Source organism: Plecotus auritus (assembly GCF_963455305.1).
Source record: "Plecotus auritus genome assembly, chromosome: 4".
In the NCBI taxonomy this organism is placed as follows: Eukaryota; Metazoa; Chordata; class Mammalia; order Chiroptera; family Vespertilionidae; genus Plecotus; species Plecotus auritus.
Genome location: NC_137775.1, coordinates 31,287,498 through 31,313,257, shown reverse-complemented (window position 1 = coordinate 31,313,257; position 25,760 = coordinate 31,287,498). Strand labels below are relative to the sequence as shown.

The window sequence follows — 25,760 nt, the reverse complement described above, 5'->3', positions numbered from 1 at the left end:
GTTAGGGGTGATCAGGCAGGCAGGTAGAGTGGTTAGGGGCGATCAGGCAGGCTGGCAAGCGGTTAGGAGCCAGTGGTCCTGGATTGCGAGAGGGATATTCGACTGCTGGTTTAGGTCCAGTGCCGCAGGGATTGGGCCTAAATCAGCAATCAGACATCCCCCGAGGGGTCCCAGATTGAAGAGGGTGTAGGCTGGGCTTAGGGACCTCCCCCCTCCCCCGCCACCCCTCATGCATGATTTTCATGCACCAGGCCTCTAGTTCTCAATAAAAATTGTCAAAATCTTGGGGTGGGGATAAGAAATGCAAAATGCTTTCTCATAAAGCTAATTAACATGACAATTATATACATAGGCCAATAACTTAAGAGGGAAATTACAGAATCAAGATATCTACTTTTTACCATACATTTCATTCAAAAAGTATTTGTTGAGCACCTCACATATGCCATGAACAATTCTAACAGGTAGAGTTGTAGCAGTAAAATAAAAAATAGACAGATCCCTGCCTTCAGAGGAAATTGTGGAGAAATTAATTAATTTTAAATGTAGGTTGGGGGGCCTCATTTGAGGATGACACTCAGCAAAAAACTGAAGGGAGTGAGAGGTGAACAGTGCAGATTAGTGAGGGAGGGTTTGGGTTTTCAGCAGAGGGAGCGGCCCGTGCAAAGGCTGGACTGGGAATGTGCAGGCCTGTGAGCTCAAGGACCACCACAGAAGCCACAGGGGCTGGAGCCACAGGAAATAGTGATGGTGAGGGCAGGTGGTGGTAGAGAACCCAGTGTGGGCCATGTTAAAAACTCCGCCTTTTCCTTAGCAACATCACAGTGGTTATAAACCACCATTACCTAGTGAAAAGCAAGTACAATTCCATTTTGCTTACATCTGCTGGCCTACTAATCTATTTCCTAGTGTAACAGAATGGTGTCTTTATAATGTTCTTCTTAATGTACTGAGACACAGGACTTCTGAGTTCTCACTTAGGCCTTCTGCTGATTTTTTAAAAATTACTTAGTTCAAGCAAGGAAACTCTTTTCTTATTTTCAACACTGCACCTGACATGCTGTCCTCTCTCATTTCCAAATCTCTTTCCAAGTTTACTAGACCAGGGAATAGAGGCCCGAGACTCTGTTGCTGTACTTGGACTCAACTTTGCATGTTGTCAGAGTTCCCTAATCCTGATGAATTAAGAAATATTCCCTCTTGGCAAATAAGGTTTGACCTCAAACTCAAAGGAGTGCTTTTTACTGGAAAGGGAACATTATAACATATTCTTGGAAAAAATAAGAAAATCATCCATAATATAAAGAAACTGCCTTTTCTGAAGGACATTAATCATTATACTTTAAATAAAAAGCTTATTAGTGAAAGTTTGACCAACGAATACATACATAATTTGATGTGTGTGTGTGTGTGTGTGTGTGTGTGTGTGTGTGTGTGTGAATACTAAAATCTAACGCATTACTAAATTCTCACAAATCAGGAAAAAACTACTGACTTGGGTTTACGGGGCTATGGGGAAATTTTAAAATATTCGTTCAATTTTTAGCCCATGGTAAGCAACTCATGAGGAATTTAAAAACTAATAATAAACTTTCCTGTGCTGTGTATGAACTATGAAACTGGCAGTTCTGACTCTGGCTCTTATTAATACCTGCAAAATTAGACTCCTGGCCAGAGGTGCCATATGGCCATGAATTAATTCACCTTGCCTTCACAGTGTGTGCTGATCATTAATAAAGAAGAATGCCACATTTATTAATGCAGCTCAAAGAAGAGGGAGACCACAGGAGAGAGAGATTTAACCCACCTCCTCTGCTACCAGTTGTGTGCTTGAACAAGTAACCTGCCTCCCCGCTTCAGTGTCCCTTTCCACAGATGAAAACACTGGGAGGACTGTTGTGAGGATTAAATGAAATGGGTCTAGCATGTAAATAAGTACTGCAATGGGGCTATGCCTTTCTGTTACTTTGCAGACATTATTTTGTTCTAGACAGGAAACACGTCCCTTTTTCTTTCTTCAGCTTTCTTGAGCTATAACTGAATATGATATTGTATGAGCTTAAGGTGCACAATGTGATGATTTGGTTATGAACATATTGTGAATTGATTACCACAATGAAGTTAGTTAACATCCATCACCTCACATAGTTAACTTCTGTGTGTGTGGTGGTGAGAACATTTAAGATTTGCTCTCTTGGCAACTTTTAAGTATGTGATACAATATTGTTAACTCTAGTACACGGTTTCATTATTCATCTTATAACTGCAATATTGTATCCTTCGACCAACATCTCCCCATTCTCCCACCCCACTCCTACCCCTGGCAATCATCACGCGGTCTCTGTGTTTGAGTTTGACTTAGCATAATATCCTCAATGCCCATCCATGTTGTCCCAGATGGCAGGACCTCCTTCTTTTTTATGGCTGAATAGTACTCCATTGTGTACATTATGCACCCGGTCTTTATCTATTCGTTCCTCAGTAGGTTGCTTCTGTATCTTGGCTACTTGAAAAATGTTGTAATGAACATGGGAGTGCAGATCTCTCTCTGAGATTGTTTTCTCTTCTTTTCATCACATCTGATAAGCTGTTATCTCCCATTCTTCATCTCTTCTCAATTTTAATAGCCAGGGAATGATGGTTCTAGAAGACCCTGCTGCTGTAATCAGATCTGACTCTATATGTTGTCAGAGTTACCCAAACCTGATGAATTAGGAATTGTGCCCTCTCAGCAAATAAGCTTTTTCCTCAAACAAACCCATGTGTCTTTATATCCATAAGCAACACTGGATATCACAGCTTTTGCCGGCAGCCCACGAACCCCACAGCCCACGGTGGTTGCCTCTGACGCTGGCACGCGATGGTTGCGATGCTTACTCTGACTTACCTGGCCTGGCCGGGGCCCCTCTCGTGGCCTCAAGGGCCCTGTTCTGCAGCAGAGCTCCCACGGCACTGGTGACAGTCGGCTCTTTTCTTGGACTCATCTGAGCCCTTCCCTACGAGAGAGGGGGCAGATCTATAACCTCAGGCAGCACACAGGAGGAAAGCTTTCCACTCAGCCACCTCGGACTGGAGTCACCCTGGGACCAGCTGCACCCGGGGACGGGGACACGTGCACCCTGCGCCTTAGCTGGCCTGGTTCCTAACCTCCCTGCTGGTGCTCAGAGCCATGACAGGGTGCAGGAGCTTCCATTTCATAATAGCACCTTCGGGGAGATTTCGAAGTTAATCCTGTAAAATCAGTTGTGTGGAGACAGAGGACATCACTTCATGTCAGTAAGGACAGTAACGGAACATTTTTAGTTTTTCATTACACTTGAAGATGCTTTTGTTTTTAAATACACGACCAGAGAAGAAAAACAGACATTGGCAGGCAGCGAATGTTTTAAACATGGAGTCCAACATCCCTGCACCACAGCCCTCCCCACTGAGCCGCAGGAGCAGAAGAGGTACATGAATGCAGAATAAGGACCAAAAGGTTCCTCGGTGGCGCCTTGCTACCCCCTGACCGATCCCCGCAACATCTCCATGGAAACAACATAAAGATAACCTGTTTCTCAAGTGAGAATTCTCACTTGGGCGAGGCTAGCTCTGAGATTATAGCCGGCAGTTCATCCCCATCCAAACAAACAGAGCTATTTTCAGAGGGTATAGCACTTTTGTAAAGTTGATTTTATTTAAAATAGAAACACGTTTCAGCTGTGCTGTTAACAGCCCTTCAGAACTGAGCGGGCCCCTCCCTTTCTGCCCCACTTCTGAATGCACTTCCCTTTGAGGCAGGCCCCAGCGTGGCCGAGCTGGCGTGGGGAAACAAGCCCTGCTGTTCAGACACACTCACAGCGAGTTGACTCAGAAAGCAAGCAGTTTTTCTTCTGTGTTCCCAATCTCCACTTAGCTCTGGAAAACAAGGCGGGGACCAGGGCCAAGGCCCCGGTTCCAGGCGGGACGGCCAGCTGGCCTCCTTCAGGAATAAAAAGCACTTCCGTTGCTGCTTCCCAGCGCTCCCTTTGGCCCCACTAAACCCCGACTCACTTCGGGAACTGGCCAGAAGAACCATTCGAAGAAATGTACTCCACCCTTTATGCTTGAGAAAGAGGAGGTAGAGTTATACTAAGAAAACTTTTCCAAAATTAAGTTGAATTCAAGCCAGAGCAGTCATATCCCCTCCAAATCGGGGTGACTTTTCCACCCACAGGAAAGGACTCCTAGAAAGGGTCAGCGGGGTGGGGTGACGGGGAATGAGGAAAGCCAGGGACCCCTACAGGAAGGTGCTTCACTTTATTATACATTATCCTCCCGACAACCCGGCAAGGTACAGATGAAAGTGAGAATTTAACTAACTTGACCAAGTTTGCCTGCAGATAGTCAATCACAGGACTGAGATTAAAATCCTAACTGCTGATTGCAGAATCTGGACTCTTTCTTCATTGCACTGTCTCCCATACTATTTCAGGGGTAGAGATTGAATCTCTACAACTATATTTATCATAACCACCCTGCCTGCTCCACCAACACACCCATCCCCTCCCTCCTGTGTTCCTTTATCTAGATGTGCAGTATTATTATCTGCCCAGGCTCTGGAGCTAAAAACCTTCTTGTCCACCCTGACCCCCCCCCCCATATCCAACCATCTTCTCAGTCCCATCAATTATTTCTTAAAATTTCCCCCCACCCAACCACCCCCATTAGTCCTCTCATTCCAGCCCATAATTCTTTCCCTGTTGCTGTGGCTTTTCACCATAACTCCTGCCAATCCATCTTGAACACCAAGTAGAAGGGGAATCTTTCTGAAAAAAACCAACCCCATGTCACTTCAGTCTATGCTGTTCAACCAGTCAGCACAGCCCACAGAGTGACACATGGGCTGATCATAGACAAGTAGACAGAAGGCCTAGGAAGTCAGGGAGAAGAGAAAGCAGAAGCATCATGGGAAGAGGTGACAGGACGCGCAAAGAGAACTTCCTGGGTCCCTGGGGACCCTCCAATCCCTGCTGCCAGGCCCTCGGGCTGGTGGGCCTCGGGCTGGGGGGCCGCGGCCTTCAGGGCCCCTCACCACGCAATCCCCCTTTTCCTCCTCTCTGAACTGGCTTGTCTCCAAGCCCTTCTAGATCCGACGCCCGCCTGGCCCCATCCATCCTGTCGCTCTCTCTGGGGCATCTGTGCTTTAACACGCTGGGCTCCTCAGGCCACAAGCTGGACCCAGGCGGGGAAATGTCTGCTCCTCTTTGAAGCCGTCCCTGGATCCCAGTGGCCTCTTCCTCTGTCGCCGTGCCCCTACAGATGTCAGCTACCACCCTTCCTACAGCATTGCTTCCAAGTCCTCTCCCTCCCAGGCAGCCAGCACCTAGCCGGTGCGGTTCAGAAGATGTTCAGGACTGCCTAATTCATGTGCAGATGGAGTGGGCCCACAGCGGGGGTGAGCTGTGGCTGGAGAGGGCCCCACCCCCATGAGGGATTGCATTTCATAGAAATCTTTCTAAACATATTTCCTACTCCTAAGTCTTCAGACCAATTTAGTCTTTTCTTGATGTCTGAACCATGTTTACTGGTACAACGAACAGTTTTTATGCTCCACGGTAAGCGATGTTCCTACTGGCTCTGGTTCTGTCTGTTTCTATCCGTCTATTGTCTTCTGTTGTCATCTTACTTATTTGTATCTATTTATAACAGTTGCTTCCATTTTTCTAACTTGCTGATTCTGTGGCTTTTAAAACACCTGCCTCTACAGAGCAAAAGGCACAGCCTAGACCGATCCCCTGTGGCGGCTTTCCCCACGCAGGCCAGTTTCATTTGAGGGTCACAACACTTTTTGGGGTGGTGAAGGCTGATAACCACCGTTGGACACAGAGCCTTACCATAATTCTACAGAAATACCACTTATATTTTCAAGTCTTCATTCTAAGAAACTGCAAACACTATAGAAATATTTTGTTCCTACAACACCCAGAGGAGTGGTAAGCTGGGAACTCAGAAGGAGCCTGCTCCCGTGAAGATGGGTGACTGTGACCGGCTATGGTGATGCTCACGTTTCTCAGGATGGGTAGCAGGTTCCCCACCAAACCACCTGCTGGCCCCAGGCCTGCGAGGACACCTGGGAGAGAGGCTTACCTGCACTCTGGACTCCAGTTTGGCTGCTGTCTGGGCTGCATCAAAGACTCGGCGAGAAGACTGATCCTTGCAGAAATTAATATGCCGACTGGCTGCATTTTCATTAAACCTCCTCAGACAATACGGGCACTGAATATAATCTGAACGTAAGGATAACAACAAAAGGCAATTAGCGTTTCAAAAACAACTCTGAAATGGACTATAGCAGTGGTCGGCAAACTCATTAGTCAACAGAGCCAAATATCAACAGTACAAGGATTGAAATTTCTTTTGAGAGCCAAAAACCGACTTCTGCGCATGGGCCATGAAGTTTCAATCACACTGTACGTGCACGCCCGCACGTGGTATTTTGTGGAAGAGCCACACTCAAGGGGCCAAAGAGCCGCATGTGGCTCGTGAGCCGTGGTTTGCCGACCACTGGACTATAGGAAGGGAAATAAATAGGATATGAACCCTGCTCCATCATGAAAGAAAAAGATCCTAGAACCCGCTGCGGAGATCGCCAACTCCAGGGGGAGGCATGCAAAGGCTCAAACGAAGGACAATGGAGGGGACTATTCTACTTGAGCACTTACTTCAACGAAGAGTGTACCCTTGAAATGTTTACATGAACTATACTTAGGAACTTCCCAATTCAATGAATTATTTAGTGGATCTTCAGTCAAAAAGTAGACGTGGAATCATAGAATGTTAGTATTGATGATTTGAAAGGGCATAAAAGCCCAGGTTGTGGTACTGGGTGTGACAGAAACACATACACGAGTTTATGGGGCCACAGAGGGAGATAGGAATGTGGACTTTGGGATGGGATTTGAAGTCAGTGTCACTGGCAGAAAGACATTGCTCTGCAGTGGGAGACGTTTTCACTAAACTCCAAAGTGAGGAAGCAAATGATATGTTCAAGGAGAAGGTAGTAAAATGAAAAAAGGTGGGGATTCAGAAAAGAGAAAAGAAAAAAGGAGGGGTGACTGGAAAGTGGCTCTGGAAACAGCTTCATCTCCTAGTGTTAGACTGTCCCAGACAGGTGGATAGGGGGAGGAGGAGGAGGGATAAATGGTGATGGAAGGAGACTGATTTGGGATGGTGAACACATAGTATAATATACAGATAATATATTATAGAATTGTACACCTGAAACCTACATAATTTTATTAACCAATGCCACCCCCAATAAATTCAATAAGAAAAGAAGAGGGAGGAAGAGGAGGAGAGAAGGAAGAGGAAGAGAAGGGAGGAAAGAGGAGGAGGAGGAGGAGGAGGAGGAGGAGGAGGAGGAGAGGGGGAGGAGAGGGAGGAGGGGGAGGGGGAGGAGGAGGAGGGGGAGGAGGAAGAGGGGGAGGGGGAGGAGGAGGAGGAGAAGAGGGGGAGGAGAGGAGGGGAAGGAGGGGGAGGGGGAGGAGGAGGGGGGAAGGGGGAGGAAGAGGGGGAGGAGGGAGGGGGGAGAGGGAGGAGGGGAGGAGGGAGAGGAGGAGGGGAGGGGGAGGAGGAGGGGAGGAGGGGAGGAGGAGAGAGGGGGAGGAGGAGGAGGGAGGAGAGGAGGGGAGGAGGGGGAGGGGAGGGGGAGGGGGAGGGGGAGGGGAGAGGGGAGGAAGAGGGGGGAGGAGAAGGAGAGGGGAGGAGGAGGGGGGAGGGGGAGGGAGGGGGAGGAGGAGAGGGGGAGGAGGAAGAGGGGGGGAGGAGAGGAGAGAGGGGGAGGAGGAGGGGAGGAGGAGGGAGGGGAGGGGGAGGGGGAGGGGAGGGAGGAAGAGGGGGGAGGAGAAGGAGGGGGAGGAGGAGGGGGGAGGGGGAGGAGGGAGGAGGGAGGAGGAGGGGGAGGGGGAGAGGGGGAGGAGGAGGAGGGGGAGGAGGAGAGGGAGGAGAGGGGAGGAGGAGGGGGAAGAGGGGGAGGAGGAGGAGGGAGGAGGAGAGGGGAGGAAGGTGGAGGAGGAGGAGGGGAGGAGGAGAGGGGGAGGAGGAGGGAGGGGGGAGGAGGAGAGGGGGGGGAGGAGGAGGGGGAGGAGGAAGAGGGGGAGGAGGAGGGGGAGGAGGAGGAGGGGGAGGAGGAGGTCTCAGGAAGCTCTTTGGCACTAGGTTCTGTGGATACCAGTCATCAGGACCTCGGCTCTCATTTGCAGTTATTAGACAAGGAGAGAAATAGGAAGTGAGGAAAGATCTAAGTCTTCTTAGAGTGTGGAGATGCTCATAGCAAATCAGATTGAGTCTACCCCTCCCTAAAGCAAGCAGAGAGAGATGTGGGATTTTGATGCAGGTACCTCTCCTAAGGGAAGATAAAGTGGATATAAGCAACATGAGAGAAGAGCTTCTCCCCCTTGCCCCTCCTCCCCCAGGAAGGATCTGAGATAGCACCAACCTTGAACTCTACATGGAGGTTTTGGGTTAGTCAAAATTCCTACATGTGGGGAGGGATATTTAAGACAGTGATGTCTTCAAAGTTAAGAATCTTTGAAGGCAACTTCTAAAGCATTTGGGGAGCTATTTTAACAAATCATTTCCAAAAGTGAATACTCGTAAAATGTAAAAACTCAAAGAAATTGGAAGGAAATGAAAGATTAGCACTTATCCTAACCTTTTACTTCACAACCCCTGGAAGTCAGTCCTTAATGATTCATTCGGTACATAGAGAATACATATTCTGTGCCAGGTGATACGTGTCTCCGTAATCAAGGACTAGGCATTCCACCATAGAAACAAAGCTTTCCCACAGTGATAAATTCCTTGAAAAAAATAAAATAGGGCAGCATTGGGAAATGATGAAGGCTCCGACACCTGCACGGCCGGTTCCCCGCCCCAGCTCTTCACCTGCTATGTGTGTGAACTTCAGCAAGTTACACAACTCGTTAAGCTTCAATTTCTCCAGGACCTGCATATCACCTCCTCCATGCGGTCGTTGTGAAAGGTAACTAAAATAATCGACACGAGGACTCTGCACAGTGGGCGAAGTAGAACATACTATTACTCTAAAGAAACAGGCCAGCAAGGTTGTGTTTCCAACTACCCAACAAGAGTGAAACTGCTTGGAAAAAGTAAAATACAAAGTGCCATTATCTTGCAGAACTCACACTGGTGTAGAGAACCATCTGGAGCTCAGCTCTTGAGGCTGGGTGGGAATTTCTTCAGTTTTAGCAGCTGGGAAGTCAAGCTTCTATCAGAAATGCTGCTACCATAGCCCCGGCTGAGTTCAGGCAAAGACAATGATTATGAGGACGACTGCTTCCTTAATCCCACTTGTTCATTCATTCATGGCTGCCCTTGCGTGTGTTTGGCACTAGATGCCACCGACAGAGACAACACAGTTTGTATTTCCTGGCCAACAAAACCTCAGAGAGGACTAGAGGACGAGGCAAAGGAGCGGACCATTGTCATTCCGTGCAGTAAGCTGTGGACGGAGGCGGCTCGGGGTCCTCCAGGAGCCCACAGCTGGAACATGAAGCCCTGGCTTAGGGGGCAGAGAAAGGGAACTTCAGCCACTCTGAGAATGGGAAAGTATTTTTCAGCAACAATAATCTGGACACAGTATGACTGAGCTACATGTTCTCATCTCAGCCTGAGTCACCTCTTCCTCTATGGATCACAATGACATAAAAGTCACTATGGACTGTTTCTCTCCACAGATGATGGTTTTAAAAGTCTGACTACAAAGGGACTCCTATGAGGACTATGGGGAGGATGGTCAGATCTCATTTAAAAGTAGTGAAAGTAGAAAAGCATGCATCATTTAAAAATGCAAGCATGGGGGGGGGCAGTTGGGGGAAGGCAACATATGTAATACTTTCAACAATAAAGATGTTTTTTAAAAGCAAGCATTTTGTTAATTGCCCATGTCTATATAGCGCTGCAACAATGGTGACCAAATGTCCCAGGCCTCACAGAAAATTCCAATTATAAATATTCAATATCATTGTCCCCATAAACTCTTACGACATCCTAAAAAGTTGAATGATTGCTAGACTCACTTAGCTCAGTAAGAATCAGAATATATACATGTCACAAAAATTGAGTCATGAAATACGGAATCATGCTGAAAAAAGAAAAGAAAATTAATTGCACAATCATACATGCCAGGCAATCCTATATAATAAAAGCATAGTATTGCAAATTGTCCCCTCGACTCGGAGTTTGTCTGGGAGTTTGACCAGGGGGCAGGGCCGGCCAGGGGAAGGGAGGGAGGCCCCAGCCACTAGGGAGCCTACAGCCGCTAGGGAGCCTATCAGTGCACGAATTTTGTGCACTGGGCCTGTAGTACTACATATAGCTCTAGTTATGGCCTATACCTTTTCTCCTATTTAAGCCTGAGAATATATGGGCTGACATAAAATCCCCAAACAATCAATATAATTGAATAACTAAAATGTGCTATTGTATCTAGTCATTTTGTTTGGTGCATGTAATTATAATAAGGCCACAAGAAATAATTTAATTATAACACCATATTTTAGCATGAAACTGTAAAGGGCAGAGAAATAAACTGTTTGCTTAGGCCTTACAAAGAATAATTATTAAAAAAAACAATAATCCCCACATTTTAAATTCAATTTGAAAATTACAGAAATTCACATGGTTTCATCTGACATAGTTCACTTATTCAACTAAAGAACCATAAGTAGTTGTTTAACCCTGTAGCTTCTGCTATTAAAATAAAAGTATTTTTCATAAAAGATGTTTTGTTATATGAAGCTTGTGGTCAAAATATTATCAAAATCACAGCCATAGCTGAACATCGTAGACACATAATATTCTAACTACATTTTCATTAGTATCCAACAAGAGTGAAGCACTTACTAAAATTATTATCTGGTAAAGATGTTCACTTGACATTTTCAGATAATTTTTATAGCATAATTACACAGTGTTGTTCTTTAATCTTTGTTGTTGAAAGTATTACATATGCCCCCCCCACCACTAACGCCTTCTTGCCCACCCCCACCCCCCCACCCCAGGCCTTCACCACACTATGTACAGTGGGTTTTTAACTTTTAAAAACAAACTTTGAGAAATAATGTACATGCAATAAAATGCACTTATTTTTTTAAATAAATCTTTATTGTTCAGATTATTACAGGTGTTCCTCTTTTTTCCCCCCTAGCTCCCCTCCACCTGATTCCCCACCCCACCCCATGCCCTTACCCCCCGCCACTGTCTTCATCCATAGGTGTAAGCTTTTTGTCCAGTCTCTTCCTGCACCCCTCACACCCCCTCCCCCCTGAGAATTGTCAGTCCACTCCCTTTCTATGTCCCTGATTCTATTATATTCACCAGTCCATTCTGTTCTTCAGATTTTTTATTCACTTGATTTTTAGATTCACTTGTTGGTAGGTATGTATTTGATGTCATTTTGTTGTTCATAATTTTTATCTTTACCTTTTTCTTCTTCCTCCTCTTCTTAAAGAACACCCTTCAGCATTTCATGTAATCCTGGTTTGGTGGTGATGAACTCCTTTAGCTTTTTCTTGTCTGTGAAGCTCTTTATCTGACCCTCAACTCTGAATGATAGCTTTGCTGGGTAGAGTAATCTTGGTTGTAGGTTCTTGCTGTTCATCACTTTGAATATCTTGCCACTCCCTTCTGGCCTGCATAGTTTCTGCCGAGAAATCAGCTGACAGTCGTATGGGTGCTCCCTTGTAGGTAACTAACCGTTTTTCTCTTGCTGCTTTCAAGATTCTCTCTTTGTCTTTTGCCCTTGGCATTTTAATTATGATGTGTCTTGGTGTGGTCCTCTTTGGATTCCTCTTGTATGGGGTTCTGTGTGCTTCCTGAACTTGTAAGTCTATTTCTTTCACCAGGTAGGGAAAGTTTTCTGTCATTATTTCTTCCAATAGGTTTTCAGTATCTTGCTCTCTCTCTTGTTCTGGCACCCCAAAAATTCGGATGTTGGTACGCTTAAAGTTGTCCCAGAGGCTCCTTACACTATCTTCATATTTTTGGATTCTTTTTTTTGTTTTTCTGGTTGGGTGTTCTTTGTTTCCTCATATTTCAGATCTTTGGTTTGATTCTTGGGGTACGTTGATCTACAGTTGAGTTTCTGTATATTCTTTATTTCAGACAGTGTATGCTTAATTTCTGACTGGTCCTTTTCCATTTTTTTGGCATTCTCATTAAGGTCCTTGAAGGTCTCACTAAGCTCCTCGGAGGTCTCATCAAGTTTCTCGGTGGTTTTTAGAAGATTCTTGAGTAACCTTATAAATGTGGTTCTGAACTCTATGTCGTCCATTAGTTTGCTTTCCTCCATTTCTCTCATTCGTGACATGTTTCTTTGTCTCCGCATTTTGCTGCTTCCTTGTGTTGATGGAGTGGCTTTGTGTGGTAGATGACCTATAGGGGCCAGTAGCTCAGCCTCCCCAATCACCTGAGGTGGACGCCTTTAGTACACCCCTTTGTGGGCTGAGTGCAAAGTCTTAGTGTAGTTAAGCCTTGATTGCTATTGGTACACTGGGAGGAATCGACCTCCAGGCCAATTGGCTGTGAGGACCCGCTGTGTCTATAATGGAAGAACTGCTGCGCTGGAGACACGCTTATGGTGCAGGACTTATTTCAGTGGGGCTTTGGTGCTCACTGAGTCTGCCTCTTGAATGTATCACTTATGGATGTGAGGAGTTGAAATCTGGTGTCTCACACTGACCACTAGGTACACTGGCTTCTGGATCTCCAGTGGGGTGCAGGTCAGCTACTGTCTGAGGCCACCCAGCAGGAGCTACAGCAAGAACTACAGTTTTCTCCTCTTTGCTTGGAGTTTGGAGGTTTTGGAGCTGTCTGACCCGGGCTGCAAGTTTGCTAGGTTAAGCTGCAATAGGGCAGACCATTCATATGCTAAAGCCGCTGCTTGGAGCTTGGGTGGGTTTGTAGATTGTGCAGGGCGGGGTCTCAGGGCGTGACTAGGCTAGGGCGTGGCAAACAGCGATGGCTGCCAGTAAGCCGGCTCTGCAGCTCTGCGTCTCCGACCGTGTCCCTGCGTCCTGCGCCCCAGCACAATAAACAATTGTTCCTGCACGCAGCCCTGCAAGCAAGCCTCCCTCACTTTCCGACCCCACGGCAGACAGTCCAGCTTCTCCCCGTAGGAGTTTGGGTCCCCCGTGTCTCCCCAGAAACGAGTTCGGAGTAATCGGGAGCTTATCTCCCCTCGGGTTGAAAACAGCAGCGCTTTCAGTCACCCGTCACCAGCCCGATTCGTGCGTCTCAGCTTTTCAGCGCTTGTGCACCCCTCAATGCTGTTTGCTCTTTCCTTCTAGTCGTAGAACTTCCACTCAGCCAGCTTTCCTGTGGTTCTGGGTGATAGACGTTCTTTTAGTTGTAGTTTTGAAATTGTTGTGCGAGGCAGCAGTTTAGGTGCTTACCTATGCCGCCATCTTGGTTTCTCAAAATGCACTTATTTTAAATGTACAGTTCAATGAGTTCTGAAAAATATATACACTTGTATAACTACCCCAATTAAATACAGAACAATTCCATCACATGAGAAAGTTCCCTCATGTCCTTTCAGTCAATATTCCCCCAAGTCCAGTCTCAAGCAACCAAAGATCTATGTTCATCACTGAAGGTGTTATAATCTATATATATAAAAGCCTAAGCGACCGAAGGACCGGTTGCTTTGATGCACACTGACCACCAGGGGGCAGATGCTCAATGCAGGAGCTGCCCCTTGGTGGTCAGTGCGCTCCCACAGCAGGAGCACCACTCAGCTGACTGATGGGCACCAGATGCAGGGCTCATGGCTGGCCACCGCAGCCCGAGACCACAGTGGAGCGGCAGCAAGCCTACTGAGTGGCTGGAGTGGCAGGCACAGTGGGGCTTGGATGAGCAGGAGCGGCAGGCAGGAGTGAACTGCTGGTTTCTGCCCAATCCCCGCAGGCTACGCCAAGGTGCATGAATCCGTGCATGAATCCGTGCACTGGGCCTTTAGTTTCATATAATAGAACATCCACGATGCTGCATGTATAGTGGCAATCTCTTCTTACTGCTGAATTGTGTTCCATTTTGTAAATATTCCACAATTTGTTTATCTATTCCCTTTTTGATGACTATTTTCAGTTGTTTCCAGTTTATGCTACCTTTATATAAGAATACAATAAACATGTATTTTTTAAGGACATGTTTTCAGATTTTTGCATAAGTAGCTAGGATTGGAGTTTCTGTAGAGTTACACCTATGCTTAAGAAAATACCAGTACAGCCGAAACCGGTTTGGCTCAGTGGATAGAGCGTCAGCCTGCGGACTGAAAGGTCCCGGGTTCGATTCCGGTCAAGGGCATGTACCTTGGTTGCGGGCACATCCCCAGTGGGAGGTGTGCAGGAGGCAGCTGATCGATGTTTCTCTCTCATCGATGTTTCTAGCTCTCTATCCTTCTCCCTTCCTCTCTGTGAAATATCAATAAAATATATTTAAAAAAAAAAAAAAAGAAAATACCAGTACAAAGTGGCTGTACTATTTTATACTCCCATCAGCAGTGTGTGTGACTTCTAGTTATTCCACATCTAGCCATTACCTGTATTGTCGATCTTAGCTATTCAAGTGGATGTGTAGTGGTATTTTATTGTGGTTTTAATTTGCATTTTCCTGATGAAAATAATATTGAATATCTGTTCATATAGTTATTGTTCATTATTTTTTGACACATAGGTTCAAATATATCTCTTGCCTTTTCCCTCTTGGACTGTTTGTCTTATTATTGAGTTGTAAGAGTTATCTATATATTCTTTTTTTTAAAATAAATCTTTATTGTTCAGAATATTATAATTGTTCCTCTTTTTTCCCCCCATAACTCCCCTCCACCCGGTTCCCACCCCACCCTCTGCCCTTACCCTGCCCCCCATCCTCATCCATAGGTGTACAATTTTTGTCCAGTCTCTTTCCGCACCCCCCACACCCCTTTCCCCCTGAGAATTGTCAGTCCACTCCCTTTCTATGCCCCTGATTCTATTATATTCACCAGTTTATTCTGTTCATCAGATTTTTTATTCACTTTTTAGATTCACTTGTTGATATGTATTTGTTGTTCATAATTTTTATCTTTACCTTTTTCTTCTTCTTCCTCTTCTTAAAGAGTACCTTTCAGCATTTCATATAATACTGGTTTGGTGTTGATGAACTCCTTTAGCTTTTTCTTATCTGTGAAGCTCTTTATCTGACCTTCAATTCTGAATGATAGCTTTGCTGGGTAGAGGAATCTTGGTTGTAGTTCTTGCTATCATCACTTTGAATATTTCTTGCCACTCCCATCTTGGCCTGCATAGTTTCTGTTGAGAAATCAGCTGACAATCATATGGGTGCTCCCTTGTAGGTAACTAACTGTTTTTCTCTTGCTGCTTTTAAGATTCTCTCTTTGTCTTTTGCTCTTGGCATTTTAATTATGATGTGTCTTGGTGTGGTCCTCTTTGGATTCCTTTTGTTTGGGGTTCTCTGCGCTTCCTGGACTTGTAAGTCTATTTCTTTCACCAGGTCTGCATTTCCTGGACTTGTAAGTCTATTTCTTTCACCAGGTGGGGGAAGTTTTCAGTCATTATTTCTTCAAATAGGTTTTCAATATCTTGCTCTCTCTCTTCCTCTGGCACCCCCATAATTCGGATGTTGGTACGCTTGAGGTTGTCCCAGAGACTCCTTACACTATCTTCATATTTTTGGATTCTTTTTTCTTTTTGCTTTTCCGGTTGGGTGTTTTTTTGCTTCTTTGTATTTCAACTCTTTGACTTGATTCTTGAGATCCTCTAGTCTGCTGTTGGATCTCTGTATATTATTTTTTATTTCCGTCAGTGTATGCTTAATTTCTAGTTGGTCCTTTTTCATATCCTTGAGGGTCTCGCTAAATTTATTGGCCTTTTCTAGAAAATTCTTGAAAAACCTTATAACCATGGTTTTGAACTCTATATCCAGTATTTTGCTTTCCTCCATTTGTGACCTGTTTCTTTGTCTCTGCATTTTGGCTGCTTCCCTGAGTTGATAGAGTGGCTTTGTGTGGTAGGTGTCCTATAGGGCCCAGTGTCTCAGCCTCCCCAGTTACCTGAGGTAGACACTCTTGGTGCACCCCTTTGTGGGCTGTGTGCACAGCCTTGTTTTAGTTAAGCCTTGATTGTTGTTGGTATCATTGGGAGGAATTGACCTCCAGGCCAATTGGCTGTGAGGATCAGCTGTGTCTGCGCTGGGAGAACTTCTGTGCTGGAGACACCCTTATAAGACAAGACTTGCAAAAGCCTCTGTGCTCAGCTTGGATGGGGCGGAGTCTCACGGCGGAGCAGACAGCAATGGCTTCCTGTCAGCCCTTCCCTAAAAGGCCCCTGGGTCTCAGTGTCCCACAGTAATCGCTGCAAGCACCTCTGAGAGAAAGCCACCCTCGAGTTTAGCCCACTGCCAGACAGTCCAGTTTCTCCCCAAATGAGTCTGGGTCCCCAGACTCTTGCCTGGAACTGGAGTTCAGAGCAGTCGGGAGCTTTTGTCTCCCTCCCGATTGAGAAAGCCAGCCGTGTACTCAGTTGCCAGCCCTCTCCGCACACTCGTGCGCCTCCGTACCTCTTCCTTCCGCAGTTCCTCTGAGTCTCAGTGTGCTTTTCTCTTTCCTGACAGTCCAGTTTCTCCCTGAATGAGTCTGGGTTCCCAGAGTCTCTCCCGGAACTGGAGTTCAGAGCAGTCGGGAGCTTTTGTCTCCCTCCCGATTGAGAAAGCCAGCTGCATACTCAGTTGCCAGTCCTCTCTGCACGCGTGTCTCCGTACCTCTGCCTTCTGCAGCTCCTGTGAGTCTCAGTGTGCTTTTCTCTTTCCTTCTAGTTGTAGAATTTCCACTCAGCCAGCCTTCCTGTGCTTCTGGATGATGTCCATTTTGTCTTTTAGTTGTAGTTTTGAAATTGTTGTGGGAGGCAGCAGTTTAGGTGTTTACCTATGCCACCATCTTCGTTTCTCTCTCCTATATATTCTTGATATGAGTTCTTTGTCAGATGTGTGTATTATGAATATTTATTTCCAGCCTGTGGCTTGCTTTTGCATTCTCTTAATGGTGTCTCTCAAAACTGAGATTTTAAAATTTTGGTAAAGTATAATTTATCAATTTTCTTTTTAAAAATTGTTAATGCCTAAGAAAACTTGACTCTTAGATCAAAGATTATTTTTCTAGAAATTTTATAGTTGTAGCACTTACGTTAGGTCAATGATCCATTTAGAATTACTTTTTGTATGATTAAGGGTCATTTTCCCATATTGATATCAAGCTTTCCCATGTAATTTATTAATAAGACTATCCTTCCCCATATTGAATTACTTTTATCAAAAACCTACTGTCTATAGATGGGAGAGGGGGGAGTCTATATCTAGATTCTCTTTGTTGTTCAATTGATACACCAACACCAAATTGTAAAGATTATTGTAACATTATAGTAAGTGTTGGCATGAGAGAGTCTACATCCTCCAATGTATTCTTTTTTCAAAAACTATCTTGACTATTGCAGACCCTTTGAATTTCCATATAAGTTTAGAGTCAGCAGGTCAATTCCTACTTGGCAAAGAAAACTTGCAAGAATTTTTATTGGAAATACCTTGAGGCCACAGATCAACTTGGGGAAAACTGACATCATAACACAATGCTGAATCTTCCAAACCATGAAAATGGTAAATCTGTCCATATATTTTATCCCTCTTTAACGTTCTCCAAGTTATAAGATTTTCATTTTATAGGTCTACATATTTTAAAATATATATACCTAAGTATTCAATGTTTTATATTATTGCAAGTGGTATTTTTAATTTCATTTTCAATTGTGTAAGCCTAGTATATGGAAATGCAATTCACTTATGTATATTGACCTTATATCCTGAAAGTTTGTTAATTCACTTTAATTTCAGTAGCTTTTTTGTAGTTAACTAAGATTTTCTACATTTACCCATTCATGATCATGTTGTCTGTGATATAGTTTTACTTCTTCCTCTTCAATCTTTAAATGATATAAGTATATATCATTTATATATGGCACACACATATATATTTGTATATATCTATATTTCTATACATATCAAATATATTTTTTTCCTAACTACACTGGGTACTATCTCTAGTACAGTGTTGAATAAAGGTGGTCAGAAAGGACACCCTTATTTTTTTTCCATTTCTCAGTAGGAAAGTGTTCAGCTTTTCACCATTCAGTGTGATATTAGTTATACTTTCTCAAAGATGACTTTTATTAAGGAAGTTACCTTCCATTTCTACTTTTCTAAGTATGTTTCTAAAACATGTATGGGTGTTACATTTTGTTACAGGCTCTGCCTATATCTATTGAGATGATAAAGGACTTGTATGCATGCATATGAGCAAAACCAATGGACACAGACAGTAGGGCGGTGGTGAGGGCTTGTGCTTGGGGGAGGGAGTGACAGGGGAGAGGTCAATGGGGAGAAAAGGAGACTCATGTAATACTTTAAACAATAAAGAATACTTTAACAAAATTAATATGATTAACTACATTGATAATTTGTGTGTGCGTTGCATGCAGTTGAGTCAGTTCTGACTCCTGGTGACCCTTTGAATGAGTCATGTCTACAATGTCCTGTCCTCAGCAGCCCTGCTCAGCTCCTGTGGATTCTTGCTTCTTTCATGGCTTCTTTCATGGACTATCCATACAGCTCTCCTCCAACACCATAATTCAAACAAATCCTCCCTCCCCCCCCATATCTTTGATACATAGTAATTGGGAATACGAGAGTGTAGAAGATCTTAGCCTTGTCTGTAATAACATCTTTGTTCTTGGTGATCTTTCCTAATTCTGATGGTTGCCCTTCTCAGTCTCTGCTATCTCTAAATTTCTTGGCTGCAGCCTTCATTTGAACTGATGACTGAACTAAGGTAAGCAAAATCTTTATTTCATTATCTATTCAATGTCTCCATTAAAGGTACATGCATTTCTCCCACTGTCATGATTTTTGTCTTCTTGATGTTTAAATGCAGTCCTGCTTTGGCACTTTCTTCTTTCACTTTCATCAGAGGTTGTTTCATATCATTGCTACTTTCTGCCAGAAAAATGGTATCATCTACATATCTTAAGTTATTGATATTTCTTCTCCCAGTTTTCACTCCTCCTTCCTGAGCCTAGCCCAGGTTTTCAGATGGTATATTCTATGTACAAATTAAACAAATAGGGATAAAATGCACCCTTGTCTGATACATTTGCCAATAAAAACTCTGTTCTTCCTTAAAACTATATACTTCCTTATATTTAATTCAGGTGTAATTTTGTTCTTATATTTTTAACTTTTCAAAGATGAAATTTAAGGTAATTGATTTAAATCTTTCTCCTTTTCTAATATAAGCATTTAAAGCTATGAAATTCCTTCAAGGCACTGCTTTAGCCAAACCCTACAAATTTTGATATGTTTTTATTTCCATTCAATTCAAAATATTTTCTAATTTTGCCTTAGATCCATGGGTTATTTAGGAAGGAGTTGTTAATTTCATCATAATTCCTACTTTAATTCTAATGTGGTCAAATAACATAGTCTGTATGATTTTAATACTTTTAGATTTAATCCTTTTAGACCTGCTTTATGGTCCTGAACATGGTCTATGGGTGAATGTACTTGAGGAGAATTTTATTCTGCTCTTGCCATGTGTCACGTTATAGTCATAGGTGTCAATTAGGTCAAACTGGTTGATACTGTTGTTCAAGTTTTCTATATCTCCGCTGATTTTCATGCTGCTTATTTCATCAGTTACTAAGAGAGGAATGATACAATCTCCACATATAATTGTGAATTTGTCTACTCCGTCTAGTTTTGTCAGTTTTGTTTCGTGTTCTTTGAAGCTCTGTTACTAGGTACATAAACATTTAGGACTGATAGGTCTTCTTGATGAATATATTTTTAAATCATTATCTCTGCTAATAATACTTGCCCTGAAGTTTACTTTGCCTGATATTATTAGCCACTGCAGTTTTATGATTATTATTTGATGTATATCTTTTTCCATGCTTTAAACATGCCACTCAACAGTCATTTTGACATTCCTGGTGTTTATTTCTCTTTTTACCTTTTTATCGAAGATGAAAGACACAAATAAGTGTATGCTCCATGAAATGTCCACAAACTGCACACACCCATGTAAACAGCCCAGAGAAAACACAAAGTCCCACAGACTTCCCATTTGTTCCCTTCTGGCCCTCCTCAGCCCTCCAAGAAAACCACTATCTGACTTCTAACCTGACATTCAAACATGAAGGTTCTAAAATATTGAATTTATGATATTTATACATCAGGAAATCTGCGTTTCTGCCATCCTTCGAGAAGTTAGATCTGGCCCATGGGGCCACCAATTCATTCTGTCACCTACCTGATACACTTATTTGTATCTTTATATTTAAAGAGTGTTTCTTATAGAAAGCATATAATTGGACCTTGCTTTATAGTTCAGTTTGATAACCTCTGCCTTTTATCTGAAGTTTCAGGTCATTTCTAACAATTGTCCATAGAATTAGGTTGAAGTCTAGCATCTTGCTATTTTTCTTTATCCCATCTGTTCTTTGTTCCTTTTTTTCTTTTTTCTTGTCTTCTTTTGGAATACATTTTTTCATCTCCACTCCATATATTGTCTTACTATCTATATGTTAATATTTTTGGGTGCCTACTCTAGGGTTTAGAATAGGCATCTTTATAATGTAATAGTCTACCTTCAAATAATACTATACATATTTGTGTATAATGTGAACTTTTCAACAATATATGTCCATTTTCCTTAATCTCATCCTATTGGTTTCATACATTTCACTTTCACTTGTTATAATCCCCATAATATGCTATTATTTATGTTTAAATAGTCAATTATAACCCTCAGCTAACATTATACTCAATGGCAAACAAGACAAGGATGTCTACTTTTGCCAGTGCTATTCAACATACTTTTGGAAGTTCTAACCAGAAGATTTAGATATAACAAATAAAAGGCATACAAATTGGAGAAGAAGAAGCAAAATTATCTCTGTTTGCAAGTTATATAATCTTATATGTAGAAAACCCTAAAGATTCCACACTGGAAAACAACTGTAGAACTAATAAATAAAATTCAGAAAAGGGAGGGAATAATGGCGGCGGAATAGACAGACGTGTTCCGAGCCTTGTCCCGGAGCAGAAAGAAAGAACAGCTGAGGGTCGCGCAAGGAGTGTTTGTTGGCTGGTTGGGAGACAGCTGAATTCCAGAAGGAGGTGGGGGACTGCTGAACGGGGTTCCCCTGACCTGGCAGCACGAACTGCGGCTGGGTCCCCTCCCGGAGCTGCGGGCTTGGACGCGGAGTCTGCGCCATCTTGATCCGGAAAGTGGAGCTTATCTGAAGCCTGAGAATCCACAACGGCGGCACCCCAGGAACAGCTGCGAGCCCCAGAACAACGCTCCCCAACTGGCGCAAGCACACGGGTTCAGAGAAGCTCTACACTCCACCACGGAAAGGTCAGATTTCGCCTGGGATAAGGTGAGGTCTCTGGTCCCGGCGGGAGAGAGGAACGCGCGTTTTGCGGGAGCTGGAGGACCAGGGAAGTCTGTGCCTAGAAAAATCCGTGGCTGTAGGGGCTGGCATGATCTGTGACTGTGGAAAGGGGTCCTCAGAGCTGCTAAGAGAAGGGCACTCTAAAAAGCAACCCATTTTGATCTGAAGTGCAGGGACACCCTAAGAATTTCAGGCAGTCCAGACTTACGCGCAGCCCGTGCGCTCCCTGGGTGCCCGGGCTCACTCGCAGTCCCGGAATTCGCACACTTGGGCTTTTTCCTCTTCAAATCCTTGCATCTGATTACTAAGCCCAATACATAGGATCACCCAGTTGGGGACACCCTGGGAGACTGCAGGGGAAGGTTGTTTTTCTGGAACCTGGGGATCGGAGCGGGGAGTGACCATCAGAGAGCCAGCTCTGAGGCAGCCCACTCCCACAGGCCCGTGGCGAGTGCCACAGGGAAAGAAGGCTCTAACACTGCCTAGAGAGGCCATAGATAGACCCGGAAGTCAATCCAGAAACACTGCCACCCAGGGGCTGAATCACAAATTGACTCTTGTGTAATCAAAAATAAAGGAATACGAGAAATTAAGACACACCGCCTGCTTAAAATCAGGACTGGCTTACAACACCGAAGAGCAGTGGATCGCAGGGAACTGCAATACTGTCTGGACTGAGAAACAGGCGTGCCAAACAGAAAAACAGAGGAAGTGAATGACCTTCACTACTCCACATTTTATTTTTACCTTTTATTTTTTTATTTTTTTATTTTTTTTAAATTTTCATTTTTTGCATCTTTTAATCAAGAAACTTTTTTTTCTTTTTTCATCACTTGATTTTACCTTTTTAATTATTACATTTTTATTTTCAATCCGTATTATTACTACTGCTATTTTATCTTTTTTTTTTTTTTTTTTTTTTAAGTGTCATTTTATTTTCTCTTCATTTTATTTTGGGATTAGGGTTCTACATTCTATTTTTTATCTTTCCTTTAGCATCGTTTTACTCTATCTCAACTCTACCTTTAGGCCATCACTCTCTTCCTAACCTCTCCCTTTTCAGTGTCCTGTTTGTCTTACCCTTTTACTGCTTTAGATTTTCCCTATTCTTTCTGTTTACCCCTTGTTAAAATTTCACCCTACTTACATATCTAATCTCCAATCCCCTGCTCCAAGTCCACATACACCTTTCCCTTCGCTGTCTGAGTTATCCATAAACTTGTCCTTATCTCTGTCCTTTTGTTGTTGTTTGCTTGAATGTAGATTATATCCAATTTTTATGCTTTTTTTGTGAGATTGTTTTGCTTATTCTTCTTTTATTTATTTTTTTGTTTGTTTTGTGCTTCAGCTTTCCCTTGCCTCACTCCATATTAGTTGGTGTTGTAGTTTGTACTAATCCCCAGGCACTTGTTGCTGGCATTTGCTGGGATTAGTGATTGTTCTATTGGAGTTTTATCCCCAATATATATAGTCTGTTCCCCTTTCTCTCTTAGTCAATTTCTTGTCTCTCTTACTTTTTTTTTTTCTCTTTACTTTCCCTTTTCCCAATTTCATTTTCACACTCCTTTTTTCTTTCTTTTTTTTCTTTCTTTCTTTTTTCCTCTTCTTCTTTCTCTTCTATCACCTAATTTGCCTTTCTCTGGTGGTCACCTTTATTGGGGGTTATTAATATCGTGAATACATTCCTGTTCAGTGCCTTGTGAGTTGTACCTGGTAGTGCTGTATTTTGTGCCTTTAAATCAACCCAGGAGAGAGAGAACTACATAACCAGACACCCAGAGAAGAGAGACCATGGGGAGACAAAGAAGCAGCCCGCATATGAAAGAAAAGCAGGCATCACCAGAAAAGGAAGTAAACGAAATGGAGGCAAGCAACCTTCCAGAAAAAGAATTCAGAGAAATGGTCATAAGGTGGCTGAAAAGAATGGAAGACAAATTCGACAATATGAGCAAGAACCAAGAGGAAATGAAGAAGAACCAAGAAGAAATGAAAAATGACATCGCTGCTGTAAAGAACTCAATAGAAAGCATCAAGAGTAGACTAGAAGAAGCAGAGGACCGCATCAGTGAGCTAGAAGACAAGATGGAAAAAAATACCCAAGAAAAGCAACTTCTAGAAAAAAAAATTAAAAGGCAGGAGGAGAGTCTAAGGGAACTTTGGGACAACACGAAACAAAACAACATCCGCATAATAGGGGTTCCAGAAGGAAAGGAAGCTGAGCAAGGAATAGAAAACCTCTTTGAAGAAATAATGACAGAAAATTTCCCAGATATAGGGAAGAAAAAACCCACACAAATCCAAGAAGCTCACAGAGTCCCAAGCAAAATGAACCCCAAAAGACCGACGCCAAGGCACATTATAATTAAATTGGCAAACACCAACGACAAAGTAAGAATCTTAAAAGCAGCAAGAGAGAGACAGAAAGTTACATACAAAGGAATCCCCATCAGACTAGCAACTGATTTCTCAACAGAAACTCATCAGGCCAGAAGGGAATGGAATGAAATATACAAAGTCATGCAAAGGAAGGGGCTGAATCCAAGAATACTGTACCCAGCAAGGCTGTCAATCAAAATTGAAGGTGAAATCAGGAGCTTCACAGACAAAAAAGGACTAAGGGAATTTATTACCACCAAACCAGCAATGCAAGAAATGCTAAAGGGTCTACTGTAAAAAAAAAAAAAAAAGAAAGAAAGAAAGAAAGAAAGAAAGAAAGAAAGAAAGAAACAGGAAGCGAAGAAGTAACACAGGGGTAAAGAATAGGAATAGCGACAAATAAGTACCTATCAATAATAACTTTAAATGTAAATGGATTAAATGCCCCAATCAAAAGACATAGGGTAACAGATTGGATAAGAAAACACGACCCATATATCTGCTGTCTACAAGAAACCCACCTCAGAAAAAAAGACGCACACAGACTGAGGGTGAAGGGATGGAAAAAGGTTTTCCAGGCAAATGGAACTGAAAAAAAGCTGGGGTAGCAATACTTATTTCTGACAAATTAGATCTCAAACTGAAGGACATAACAAGAGATAAGGAAGGCCATTTCATAATACTAAAGGGAGCAATCCAACAAGAAGAAATAACTCTGGTAAACATATATGCACCCAATACAGGAGCACCCAAATACATAAAAAAACTCCTGGAAGATATCAAGGGAGACATTGACAGCAATACAATCATAGTAGGAGACTTTAATACCCCACTATCACCATTGGACAAATCCTCTAAACAAAACATCAGCAAAGAAACATCAATCCTAAATGACTCACTAGACCAGATGGAATTAATTGACATCTTCAGAACATTTCACCCCAAAGCCACAGAATATACATTCTTCTCAAGCGCACATGGGTCATTTTCAAAGATAGACCATATGTTGGGACATAGGCAAAGTCTCTTCAAATTCAAGAAGATAGAAATCATATCAAGCATCTTCTCAGACCACAGTGGCATAAAACTGGAAATCAACTACAATAAAAACAACCCAAAGAAATCAAACACATGGAGACTAAACAGCATGCTATTAAACCATGACTGGGTTACCAGAGAGATCAAAGAAGAAATAAAAAACATCATGACAACAAATGACAATGAAAACACTACAATCCAAAATCTATGGGACACAGCGAAAGCAGTCTTGAGAGGGAAGTTCATAGCTCTACAAGCCTACTGCAAAAAACAAGAAACAGGGGTAATAAATTACCTAACCCAACAACTCAAAGAGTTAGAAAAAGAGCAACAAGAAAAGCCCAGTGTAAGCAGAAGGAAGGAAATAATAAAGATCAGAGCACAGATAAACGACATAGAGACCAAAGAAACAATACAAAAGATCAACAAAACCAAGAGCTGGTTCTTTGAAAGGATAAACAAGATTGATGAACCTCTAGCCAGGCTCACCAAGAAGCAAAGGGAGAGGACCCAAATAAACAAGATCAGAAATGAAAGAGGTGAAATAACAACAGATCCCGCCGAAATACAAAGGATTGTTAAAAAATACTACGAACAACTCTATTCCAACAAACTGGACAACCTGGAGGAAATGGACATATTCCTAGAAAAATATAACCTTCCAAAACTCAATCAGGAAGAATCTAAACAGCTCAACATGCCAGTAACTATGGAAGAAATTGAAGCAGTCATCAAAGAGCTTCCGGCAAACAAAAGCCCGGGGCCAGACGGCTTCACAGGAGAGTTCTACCAAACATTCAA

General features: G+C 43.1%; 1 protein-coding gene across 1 annotated transcript in view; it reads right to left on the bottom strand.

Moving 5' to 3' along the window:
- The window catches only part of ZC2HC1B (zinc finger C2HC-type containing 1B), a gene marked incomplete at both ends in the record, with an annotated part of 44,085 nt that overhangs the window by 5,605 nt on the left and 12,720 nt on the right, over positions 1 to 25,760 (bottom strand). The window contains 2 exons of the mRNA XM_080663870.1: positions 2,888 to 2,996; positions 6,109 to 6,248. Coding sequence (XP_080519996.1) covers positions 2,888 to 2,996; positions 6,109 to 6,248 — 249 coding nt within the window. The remainder of the gene's footprint in view (positions 1 to 2,887; positions 2,997 to 6,108; positions 6,249 to 25,760) is intronic.